This window comes from Struthio camelus, chromosome 17, assembly GCF_040807025.1.
Source record: "Struthio camelus isolate bStrCam1 chromosome 17, bStrCam1.hap1, whole genome shotgun sequence".
In the NCBI taxonomy this organism is placed as follows: domain Eukaryota; kingdom Metazoa; phylum Chordata; class Aves; order Struthioniformes; family Struthionidae; genus Struthio; species Struthio camelus.
The window spans coordinates 7,487,035-7,499,505 of record NC_090958.1 but is presented as its reverse complement, the minus strand read 5'-3'; the positions used below and the strand labels follow the sequence as shown (position 1 = coordinate 7,499,505).

Here is a 12,471-nt window from a genome sequence, read left to right as displayed (position 1 = left end):
CATTAAATGTATGAAAGACCTGCCTTCAGATATTCACTTGTATCTCAAAATGCATTTCCTTGTGACTATATCCATAATCTGTTTATGTTCATGCTTGGGAACTAACAAAGGTCTGAGATTTATTGGTAAAAATGTTCGCAGAAATGAATTTTCATCTTGAATTCTTAAATATTCATGGAAAGCAAACTTAAAGTTACACGTTCATTTGTGAAACTCATAATATGCATTGCACTGGTTCCTGACAAATCACTCAAAGTCAGGGAGCAGGAACAATAAATCTGCATAAATACAGATTGCTAATTGCAAGTATACCAGACACTGTGAACAGGCCAGCTTCTTTGATAACAAATGTTTATTACTTCACAATGTTTTATCTAACATGCGACTGTGAAAGTTTAAGCGCAGCAAGGTTGTGGAAAATGCAATGCTATTTACAGTAAGCCTACCCTTTGGCTCTTCTCATCTGCTTTGGACTCTCTTGCTCTTTAGTGGTTGCTGTGGTTGTTCCGTCTTTCCTCTCAGTCACAGTGAATGAACTGCAAGGGAAAAAACAAACAAACTCTGCATGCTATACTGTGCAGGCAAAGACCTTGCAACCTGGGGACAGCCAATTTCATAGCTATGGCATCAGGCACTGTTTCTTGCCTTTATCTTGCCAGATATTTTGATTTAGCTTTCATCTTGTTAAGAAGAAGACATGAAAAAGGAGGAAGAATTTTTAAGGTGAACATAGAGATGCAAGCATATGACTTCCAGTTATAGTAACAGGAAACCTAAGGAAAAATTCCTTTGCACTGTATTGAAATACGCTGCAAGGTTTCCCTGTCCTGCCCTGGTCTCATTGCAGTAAAACGCTCTCTGACATCTGCATGCTAAATACTTTCCACACATAAAGCTGAGTTTATACAGTATATACTGTACCTCAGACACACATTCCTACCCTCATCCCTACCATATGGGCTTCTGCTCTCCTGACGTTATGCTCTCTTGGTCCTTAATGCCTGCCATGTTTACTCTGTCATCCTTCTGAGCCATTGATAGCAAACTGTAAGACAAGATAAGGTTTAAAATAGTGTACGATATGCCTTCTCCAGAATGTGAGACATCCTACAGGTGCTGATGAAACATTCTTAATATGAAAGACCTATTGGAGCTACCCAGGTGCAAAACTTATGATTAATATTTTCCTTGACTTCAGCCCAAGGGAAAAAAATGTTTCTGCAAAGTCTAATTATAAGAATGGTTTGTTGCGTTGATTCTGTTGCTGCGGAAACCACCACAGAAGCAAGTAGTGTCTACTTAATTTAGGTGACCTGGAGAAATGCTAGGAATGGAAACAAACTGAAGAAATAGTTGGGACATTACTTGTTACTTCTCTTTTAGTGGTAGCAATAGATCTGGACAGAGGGCCAGCTGCAGTAAGATTCCTCTTGCTTTGACAGTTCTGGTGAATCTCCAAAATCAGGTGATGGAAGATAGAAGAACTTGATTAGCCCCATTATCTATTTCTTAGATATTCAGTAAAGTGATATTAGCAGCCTAACAAGGCTGGCAGACAGACCTCTTCTGTGAGGAGTTGTCTCCTTCTACCTGTAGATAAATGCTGATAGTTAAAACAGATCTCCTGAGGAATCTCTTTACAAATACAATCATTATACCCAGGTCTCATCTTTAGGTTCAGATTTTAGACTACATTCAGTCCATAATTATTTGCCTGTTAGTTCTGAAAAATAGTTCTTAATACTACATACATGAATGCCTGAAAGAAGAATCACAGTAATTTTTAGCATCAAAAAGACTCAAGACTACCAATTCAGTTGCAGTAGATAGCCTCTGACAAACCCTTCTGACTCCTCTCAGTCTTAGGTGTTTTCAGGGTGCAAAAGCTTCCACGCAGCCAGAATTCCCCAATTTCTTGTCAATAACAGGAAAATACTGGGTGTAATTTACATGTGTGATGGTACATGCCATATTTCACCCAGGAAGAGGATTGCCTCACGTTACATGAACAAACCTCAGTCTTTTAAGGTACTTCTACCTCTTATGCTCTCGCTCCAGAAAAGTTACTTTCTGTTGGTCCTTACATATGGTTATGCTTGTTCTCTCATTCTTTCCATGTGTTGGCTGTAAGCTACAAAAGCAAGCTAACACTCCTGAAACAGTTCAGAACATGTCTTCCCTAGCACATAAGCAATGTGGCTGGTGCCAACTCTTGGAGGAAAAAAATACCTTCTTAAAGAAGGTGAAAGTCTTTCAATTAAAAAATGTGTGGCTCAGCTCTTCAGATGAGGTACACTGGCAGAACTCCTCTGATTTCAGCGGAATCACGCCAGATCGTATCAGCTGAGGTTGATTTAAGTGGCCCTCCATTTTCAATACAAAAATTCTGAATAAAATTCCCTGTACTAATTGCTTTCTCCAGGAAACATTTCTCCAGTTTGGAAATAATCAGGAAACACAGTCAATTTAGGTTTAGCTGGAAGTGTTATAGAGAAGCTATTGAAAAATGCAATGGTAGACACAGAAACAATTCTACAGGAATTAGACAGACCATCTCTTCTTTCTACAAAGCTGCTGGAGCATAAGAGCTCTCCTGTTTGCAAGGGGCAAGATGTATGGGGTATTTTCCAGAAAACAATTATTGCTTGCACAGCAGTAACATAACATGGGCTCTTCCGCCACCCGTGCCAAGAAACATCAGTGCCGTCTAAATTCACTGAATGTTGAATTTAGCTGTTCTGACAAAACGCATAAGCTCTGTCCAGGTAAGTTGCTTCTCATAGTCATTCAGAAATCCATCAGGTAACATACCATTGCAGTTCAGTCTTCTTAACGAAATTTTCTTCTTTATAGAAATCTTTTGACACCTCTTCATGTGTTATCTGGATTAACTTCTGTAGGGCTGATAAAAAAAAAATTCTGTAAAAACATGCCAATGTTCACCTACATCTGTAAACAAATTGCCTGCAAGTATAGCTTTGAATTCTCCACTGCTCCCATTCGTCTCATAGGAAGGCTATCCAGCTAAGCCTGATACCATGGATAGCAGCAGAAGTGTAGGCAGTGTATGGTATCAAGTGCAACACTTACCCTGATTACATCCACCCAGCTTTTGGCAGTCTGAACCTAAAGGACTTCCAGACCCAGAGAACATTTCCATTCCTTTACATTTAAGAGCAATTACTTGTTTTTTCTTCTCTTCATTTAACTGTCTCTGAACTCGTATATAGTTTCAGCAATATCTTGTAGCAATAAATTCCTAAATTTACTCATGCATTGCATGAAAACACTTCCCGTTGTCTTAAATTTTCTGCCAGATTATTTAATTTGGTGTCCCCTATTCAAGGGAATCAGTGAATAACCATTCTCTAATCCCTTTCTCCATGCGTTTCATGATGTTACAGAGCTCTGTCATTACTCTGTGTTCAGCCATGTCTTTTCCATATTGAAGAGCCTTGATCTGTTTAATCATTCCTCATATAGAAGCTATTATCTATCTCTGGCTGTCCTCGTCACCTTTTCCTTGACCTTTTCTCCTTCAGCATATTCTGGTCCTTCGAATTCAAATAGAAGAAGCACATACCAAAGATTTCTGCTTTTGTATAACAGTGTTTTCTGCTTTGTTTCCCACTTCCTTCCTTATCATTCTTAGGTTCTTTTTGCCTTTTTGATAACTACTGAGCATTCACAGAACTACCCCAAATACCTCCAAGACCTTCCTCCTGAGTGGTAAGTTAAAGACTAGCAGAGCATGACATCAGCCTAATAATGATAATATAAATATCAATTTAAAAGAAAATTTGGCAGTACTAAATGCTAATGTAGGGAAGGGAAAAGAATTACGATTACCCGGCTTTGTACTGAAATGCATTACAGAGCTGTCAGATCAACTCTTCTGTCAGCTCGGTCACGGGCAGGTAATCATCAGTGGATGAACAGGAGGAATACAGAGTAACAAACCCCAAAATTAAACAGGTATGTATTTCTGCTGTCCTTGTCAAAATTCAGTGGATCAGTTGGTTATGCCAGAGAACAGCTTAACTTTTTTCATCTCCTGCCAGGCATTAGTGATGTGGAAGACAGTCTAATCATAAAATGATACATCTGAATATTAATTAAAATTCTTTAATATTCACATGGGATTATATTGTCTTTAAATCAGTCTGCTAACAGGGAGGATGGCACCGAGAGACTTGTACAAAGTTCTCTAAGCTTGAGGAGGAATGCACTCCTACATCCAACAGCGTCTTTGAAGTCGGTTCTGCCTAGCAACACTGAAACTATTTGTCATTGGCAGTCAAGAAAAGCAACTTACAGGGGCAAAGAGCTTCTTCTTCTTCTTTAGTTTGTGCTGACTCACTTGTAACATCAGATGAAGCTATATTCATGTTGACATTGTCTTCAGAGCAGAAATAAAGGGAAGCTGTGCTGCCACGAGGAGTTTGACTATGGGGAGATGAGCGACTACTAAGCTGAGACGTGCCAAGAGTAGATATTGTCTTGTTTGTCTTCCTGCTAAGTGGACTATGTCTTGCTTTCTGGATGAATTTCTGTGCATAGAAGAAAGAATGGAAATAAAGGAGGGGTTTTCTACAGCAAATTCGACAACAAAGAGTCATATTTCCATAACTAATTCCAACACAAAGCCCTTCTGGCCTTCCTGCAACCTCACAGATTTTTCTTCAGTGACTTTAACAAGCTAGCCAATTACTTGGATAGGAACTCCTTCATTTTGGGATCTTTCTTGAATACTGCTCTGCTGTAGCATTAATGCCAGCAGATTAAGCTAATTTGTAAGCATGTAACACTGCAGCTGCAGAGGGTTGGTAATAAAGCATCTTTCTCATGTCCAGGGAGGTAAAGGTCAAAGCAGTTTGATAAATGTTCAGGGCTCCCCCCACCAATAATCTGGCAAATGAATTTCCTGTGTCAGGAATGTAAAACTTCAGCAGACTGAATTCTGCAGACTTGGTAATCACAACAGTATGTCTCATAAAGCAACTGGCCTTGGAGGAACCCAATGTTTCCACTGGAAGTTTCCTATCAAATATGAAAAGCAGCGTTCAAGTAATATTGAAGTAAACGACAACAGAGAGGAAATTTTCATCAGTTCAGGCAGGAATTAAAAAATAAAAGCCGGAGCGATGTGAATGCTAAAAGACACATCAGGACTGACATGCACTTTGGATTCCTCTGCTCACGTTCATTTGCTTCTTACTTTAGAGAACTGGTAAGACTACCTGGAAAAACGGGAAAGCTTCCTATTTAGAAACAACTCTGTTATTTATGTGACTCACTGACTTTCCTTCCCTGTTTACTATCAGCAGGAAGAATATTTGCATAAAAACACCATCTTTGTCGTTCAGAAGTCTGACAACTCTTGCTGCTTATTCCCCAGCAGAAATCGTAAGCTTCTATTAAATCATTTTAATTATTATGTCAAGAGAGTACAAGCTGCAGGTGCTTGATGAATAACAAGGGCAAATAGCCTGCATGTAACAACAGCTCATATTTCTAAAAGAGTGCCTCACTTGGGGATTTGAAAGCACTTCACAAAACTTGGTTAATTTAGCCTTTTAGGGGGCAAAGCAAGGAACTAAAAGCCTAAGCAAACTGCTGAAGATCAAGACGTAGATGCGTAATAGAGTGAGGAATATTGGAAGCTACTGGTATTCCTTTACCTAGCTCTCCTAATTATACTCCTAAACATCACTCATTCTCCCTGCATTTTCATTCAGTCACTTCAGCAGTTTCAAAAACAAACAAACAAACAAACAAAAGGAACACTTGCTGTGGTTTCAGAAAGTTCTACTGTTCACAGTAGAACAGTTATCAAAGCATTACAGATCGCTGTCTGCATGTTCTCTTCATCAATTTAATTTCTTCTCAGGTAATGACATAGTTTTTATTTGAAAAGACTTTCATCTGAATTGTTCTTTTTTTTCCTTTCCTTGGCTTTGCTTTGCATATGGCAAGTGAATCCTATTTTTTTTTAAGGTCTCGACATCTGAATTCGGTTCCCAACTTAGTTTTAAATTATGTATTAAAAGCAACCAAATAAACCATCACTAGAACTTATCAGACAGAGATCTCAAAGACAAACCAGGATACCAGTCTAAAACCCTCATTAGGCTCAAAAAGGCCAACCAGTGTGAATAAGCACTACTTCATGACTCTGGGTCAACAGAGTCAGGTCCCCAACTCATAAAAAAGGGGAACAATGCAAACAAGAGGCTAGATATGTTTTAGCAGAATATTTAATTCTTTTCACATCAGTACTTGTCACTAAGGCCCAGCCACACCTTCAGTCATCTGAACAGCTACATATTGCTCTTCCTGTTACCTATCAAACTGGTATTCTTCAAAACACAGAGAAATAAGTACTCTGTGGTCACAAAATCTGGAGCAGACAATGTCATATCAGGGAGCTCCATTACGCAACAAAACAAAGAAAAACAAATGCTTGTAAAGTTGGATAAAGGTCCCAAGGAAGATATTAGTAATGAACTTACCTTTGTATCTGTAAGAAAGAGCTCCCACATGTATGTTGTTAACTTTTCCTCTTCGATTTCTTCTAATGTTTTTTTAGTGCCACCAGGGTCCCTAAGTGGAAAACAACTTAATTAGTTTTCCATTTCCAGAGTCTTGCTTTTATTACAATTTCTTTTAAGAAATGCAATAAACAGAGGATAAATGGTGGCTGATCTCTGCTGTGACATATAGCTTCACTAATAAGAAAGGGAAAGGTAATGCAAGCAGTATAAGCCATGAGTGAGTTATAGTCACAAGGAAGAAAAGCATTAAGAAAGCAGTCATTTATACTACAAACTATAATGCATTTATACTACAAACTATAATGCATGCATTAGGCCACATTATGCTCTCAACTTCCTCTGTGCAAGTACTGAAGAATTTTCTCCAATGCAGCAAGATTTCATGGATAGAAATGATAGCAGGTTTAATTTCCCAGAAGTGAAACTGATAGCAGTAGCAGACCTTGAGAATGCTTCATGCTTTATAGTCTAAGACTTTTTCGTGTTTGCTGACACCCTTACCAAACCTTAACACTATAACCTTCGGTATCTGCATCAAGCTGTTTTTCTGTTATTTATGATTTTTTTTCTTTTTCAGGTAAATTTCAATTTAATTTCAAATTGTTAATATTTTTAAGAATATTAGAAAATACTCTCTCAGTACTTAGATGCTTTAGTGCTGTACAAAAGGACAGCGTGATTTTTGAGGAGGCTATCCTAGTGTTTAAGACGCTTCTTTTGCTGCTGTACAAAATTTCTCCCAGATTCAACCAGATAAAAAGCCTTCAGCATGGACATATTCAACAGAAACATGTTAGAATAGCAGCCAAATTTGCTGGAAATTCTGCCTGCAATAAGCATGCTGTAAACAGAGGTTTCAGGGACTGAACTTTTCCTGGTAATTTCATCTTCAAGCACAGACATCAAAACCGAGAGCTGAGAGACTCAGCTCTCCAGACTCAGACTCCATATTCTCAGTATCTGATGATATCCGGGAAGTGAGGAGGAGACAAAAATAGCCTGGTTTGAACGTGGAGCAAAGAATTTGAGCATAAAGTATATAAACTAGGGAATAACGAACAGGATAGGAGCAAAAGAAACCTGTGTCAGATGAGGGTGAAAGAGACGGCAGGTGAACAGAAACAGAAGTGCATTTTGTATGTGTGTGTATGAATTTATGTCTGAATTTAAGTGTGGCAATCAGGAGGTGAAGAGAGAATATACAAGAGATGGGGTGGTAGACTGTAGCAGAGGTAAATGAGGAACCACAGCAGAACGGGCAAGGAGAGAAGAAAGAGAGGAAAAGAGAGAGAGGGAAGGAGGGGAGGGAAGGAGGGAGAGGGAGAGAGAGAAAAGGGGAAAGAGGGAGGGAGGGAGGGAGAGAGAGAAGAAAGTAGTGGTTAGAGACAGCAGCAGAGAGCAGAAGGAAGTATACCACAAGAAACTGCATTAGAAACCGGAAACGAATCCAGAGTCCTATGCATTTATACTCCTCTGCTGTCAGCCAGTATCTAGAGACCTGCTGGAAAATTGTTTCTCTTATTCCACTCTATTGCTTGGCCCTTACATATAAAGGGTTGAAAATCTCATCCACAATACATACTGGACTGATTCTACTTCCCAGTTTACCAGGCTAATTCTGTATAGGAGTACTATGCCAGCTCTGTTGTACATAGGCATAACTTGTCTTTGTTAATGAAATAACTGAGAATGTAAGGAGAAAACAGAACAGCTTTGAAAAGCTTTACCTTGCAAGTCAGAGAATAAACTGCTCAGTGTTTTACCAAATATGAATAATGTAAATATGTTTTATGTCAACTTTATTATATATATTGACTAAAAATGGTCAGAAATTAAAGTAATATTTACTTCTAACAGTATAAAAGTTCAGAAGCAGTGCATCTTTTACAAGTACCCATCACCGTTGCACATAATTGATATAACAAAACCAGCTAGTAAATATCACTTAATAGTCAGCTTTGTTCTGTGATTGTAATGTATCTGAAATTCATGCTTATTTCACTGGGACTGCCCTCTAAGGAAGGCTGCAGAAATATATGTATATTACTACATATCTTTAATGTGCATAATTATTAACCAAAGGGAAGGGGAAGAGAAAAAGAACACACAACAAAATTTGGCTGGGAAAGCTCAGTATTTTCTGCTAGTTCTGCAACTTGTAACAACTGAGGGCCATGCTGTGCTACTGATTTGAGTGTACAACTCCCTGCTGACTGCAAGAGGGCAAAGTCAATGCAAAAGTTGTTCATGCTGCATGGCTCAGAATTAATAACGTTTCACCCAAACAGCTATTACCTGAAAGAAGAGAACCAACAATGTATCAAGAACAAAAAAACCCCAAACCCTTCAATCCTTCAAAGACTATCCTGCATCGCACACCTACGTTGGATTCCAGCAGGTTAATATGGAATGCATAGAGCTGTTGGATTTGAGAGTCAAAGCTTCCAGAAGCCAGTGTATGGCACACAGCTGTCGGAAAAGATGTTCACTGCAAAGAAGAGGATAAACAAAAGTGTTTTACTACAAAGTCAGGGAACCATAGTCAAACTGGCATCCTTTTGGCCAGAGCCAGCCAGGGCTTTTCAGTCTGGTGTGCCCCCCTATCAATGTAAGAGGTGAAAAATGGCTGTTCATTGCACAAATACCCATACAATCTACCAATCACATTTCCCTGTACCTGCAACAACCTGCACAATGCCAAAACTATCCCTACTGCCAGGTCCAGATGAGAAGGAATTGGAGATCTAAGTGGTACCACACGTGTACAACCCAGCCCCGAGCTAGCTGCTCTTCTCACAGCTGCTGCACCCACCACTGCCCAGCGGGAAGTGGGGCAGGGAAGGGGAGGGAGTAGTTTCAAAACAATAACTGAGCCCCAGCAGGGCTGAATTTCTTTCATTAGAACATACAAGAACAGGAAAAAATGACTGTTAATGATAGTCTTCGAAATAAGTTTTAAAATATATGAGGAGGTTACATAGGATAATGCTGTCTTCCGATGGGGAAAGGCAAAATTCCGTTCTCCTGTTTTGTGATGGCAGCATCTGCAGGTGAAGAAGAAAGACTTGGAGGGGCAGCAGACCAACCAGCAGGTCAGTACCTCATTGCACAGCTGGTATGGTCAAGGAGGATTTGGTTTTTATAACAATGGGACCACTTTGAGGACCGAGGACTACTAGGGAGAGATGGGACTCAAATGAGAAAAAAACCTCATTGACTGAAAAAAGTACATCTAATAGTAAAAGGTAATCCTTAAGTTCCTGTTGGTATAAGGCAGATGAAATTTTTCACTGTCTGGTGAATTCTAGACACCTCTCAAGGTTCCTGCAATGTTAATATGTAACTCTGAAGGCATATTTTTGGATGTGAAACTTTTCTTTGGACTTATTTTGGTGAAGTCCTCAGTGCTTTCAATACCTATGAGGGATTCCAGCATTTGACACCTTGAGGTTTGGATTTTTATAGTTTTGGATTCTAAGGCAGCTTCCAACGGCTTTGTGTTTGGGAAAAAGTAGGGTGTGAGTTTAAAATGCCAGAGCCGTCTTACTCTGAACTATCGTTTGTATTTCAGCTTAATCCATATGCAGATATAAATACATAAAGACACTTTCAGTGAGCAACAGGTTTAATTTACTTAAACAGAATGGATACTGTGTATGAGTGATTTTAATACAAAATATATAGAAGTATACACGATATACTTTAAACTAGACAAATCATATTTTGACTTTGACAATTAAAAACATTTACTTTAAATGAGGCTAATCTTGAAAGCTGTACCACATAAGCAAGTTTTATGCAAATGAATTACTATTTGGGGGATAAAGGCCTTTGGGGCAAATGGTGCGTGTGTGTGTGTGTGTGTGTGTGTGTGTGTGTGTGTGTGTGTGTGTGTGTGTGTGAACATACACCAGATTTTATGGCAGTCATTCAGATTCAATCATTTAAAGTTAGAATTTAACTGTTGCTATTAGTAAAAACAGACTATTTCACCTTATACTTCTGAAATTCTCAGGAATCACGTTCATCAGGTGAACACTGGCTCTTGATGTACGCATTACGGGTCTCTCTTGCTGTGAATTCTGCTTCTGCCCTCCTAATAAGAAGGGAAGAAGATAAGCTGCCTTCAAACATACCTTTTTGCTCCAGGGGGGTTTGGAACCAAGACACTGGTATGAACAGGAGTGAAAGACCGTAAAGTCATCTTTTGTTTCTTCTTTTTCCTTGCCTTCCGCAGGTGGTGGCCTTCTATCAGAGGAAAGCAACTATAGGAAAGCACAAAGACAGAAGTTAGGAAAAGAGTGTGTGAAACGAAGACAGAGCTGATACAATTGTTTACTGTATTAACCTCAGCACATTCCTCCTCTCCTCCTTTACCATTAAAAAAAATACTTAGGTGCATTCCTGAATTATGAATTACCGAATTTGCTAGTACTTAATATTACAAATTACACACTTATATTTAATTATTTACCATGACTCATTATATTTATAAATTATAAATATGATATTATTTATAGTTACATATTTATAGTACTTATTAATTAAGCGTTTATGTGATATCTCATTTTGAGGCAGACATTATAAGGTGACTGGTTTGTCTGAGAAAAGATGTTGAGATCTTTACACTCCATCACACTAACTTTCTGTTGGTGTGATGCCAATGGCATAAGTGGGATAACATACATGCATCACTAGGGCAATGCAGCAGAAAAATAGGCGTTGTATCTCTATTACAGAAGGCCAGTTTCAAAATTCGCCTCTAAAATTCTGTTCAATTTTTCATGGCTAATGCGTTATGTGCACAGAAAACAATAAAGACTAAGTTGGCACCTGGATGAAAGAGAGTTTCATATGTTGTCCAAATCCACGTAATAGAAAACTGAGCTCTTTACAGGCTGTGGGCACTGTTTCTTCACTGCTACATGCTTTGTTTGGCCGTTTACACCTGCGCAAAGTGTTTATAAAATGCTATCAAGCGAGAAAAGGAAATGTTTATAGCTCTTTTTCACAAATGTAAATAGCTACTTGCACCTGGTGTTAGACAATGGAGGTTCAAGCTTAATAAACACAGTGAGATACAGCAGGCTTCATATGCCACTAGTACATAGAGGATGTACCTATCTATCACTTAAAACTTCAAACACTACAGCTGGCCAGCAAATAAAACCTCTTGGCTGTTCACAGTCTAAACGTGAGAAAGAGACCAAATTACAGCAAGACAGAGGGTGTGCTGGCTAACAGAAGAGAAGTGCACAGTTGTAGCACCGTCTAAACTGGTTGAACTAAACAGGCACATAACAGCATCCACAACAAAACAACACAGAAACAAAAATACATTCCATCATTCTTATCTTTATGGACTCAGGCCTAGCCTCCACGAAGCACATCTGCCTTAACTTCTGGCTGGACCAAAATGGTATAACTTAGAACTAAAGCTTCACCCTCTATGTCTATAGAGTTACACAATAATGCTTTCAATCCCAAATTCATTGTCAATGCATTCATTGTATGCATTGTGTGTTGCATACCCGCTGACATTCACATTTTGAACTGATTTTGAGGTACACTGTCCTAAGCCTATCCATACCGATAACAGTCAGTCTGGGAACTTCCTAAAGTGTCAGTGAGTGTCTTAGGATGATGTATCTGGGAACTTTACCTAAAGTGTCAGTGAGTGTCTTAGGATGATGTATCTGACCTTATCCAGGTGTGCCTAAGAGATTGCTGTTGGGAAGGACTGAGAAGTAATAGAAAACAGCTCCCTAAATTGCTTAGTGGCTGCAAGCCTTTGGACTGGAGCCCTGACTTACTCCTTTGCATCCGCACAGGGAAAAGGGCAGGTTCAGCCTCACAGCCCAAGCGGTGTACTGTTTCCTCCAGTGATCCATCTGTTCAGGCCACACTTGAGTGTGGA

The 12,471-nt window shown here is 39.1% G+C and overlaps 1 protein-coding gene across 3 annotated transcripts in view; it reads right to left on the bottom strand.

The window, feature by feature from the left end:
- CCDC60 (coiled-coil domain containing 60) overlaps positions 1-12,471 on the bottom strand; it is a 67,958-nt gene that overhangs the window by 6,840 nt on the left and 48,647 nt on the right. For 2 of the 3 annotated variants that reach the window (XM_068911479.1, XM_068911480.1), the window contains exons 5-11: positions 10,691-10,819; positions 8,938-9,042; positions 6,513-6,603; positions 4,316-4,550; positions 2,812-2,902; positions 953-1,045; positions 447-536 (exon numbers count right to left, since the gene is read on the bottom strand). In XM_068911479.1, coding sequence (XP_068767580.1) covers positions 447-536; positions 953-1,045; positions 2,812-2,902; positions 4,316-4,550; positions 6,513-6,603; positions 8,938-9,042; positions 10,691-10,819 — 834 coding nt within the window. The remainder of the gene's footprint in view (positions 1-446; positions 537-952; positions 1,046-2,811; positions 2,903-4,315; positions 4,551-6,512; positions 6,604-8,937; positions 9,043-10,690; positions 10,820-12,471) is intronic. The other variant, XM_068911481.1, reaches the window with a different exon arrangement.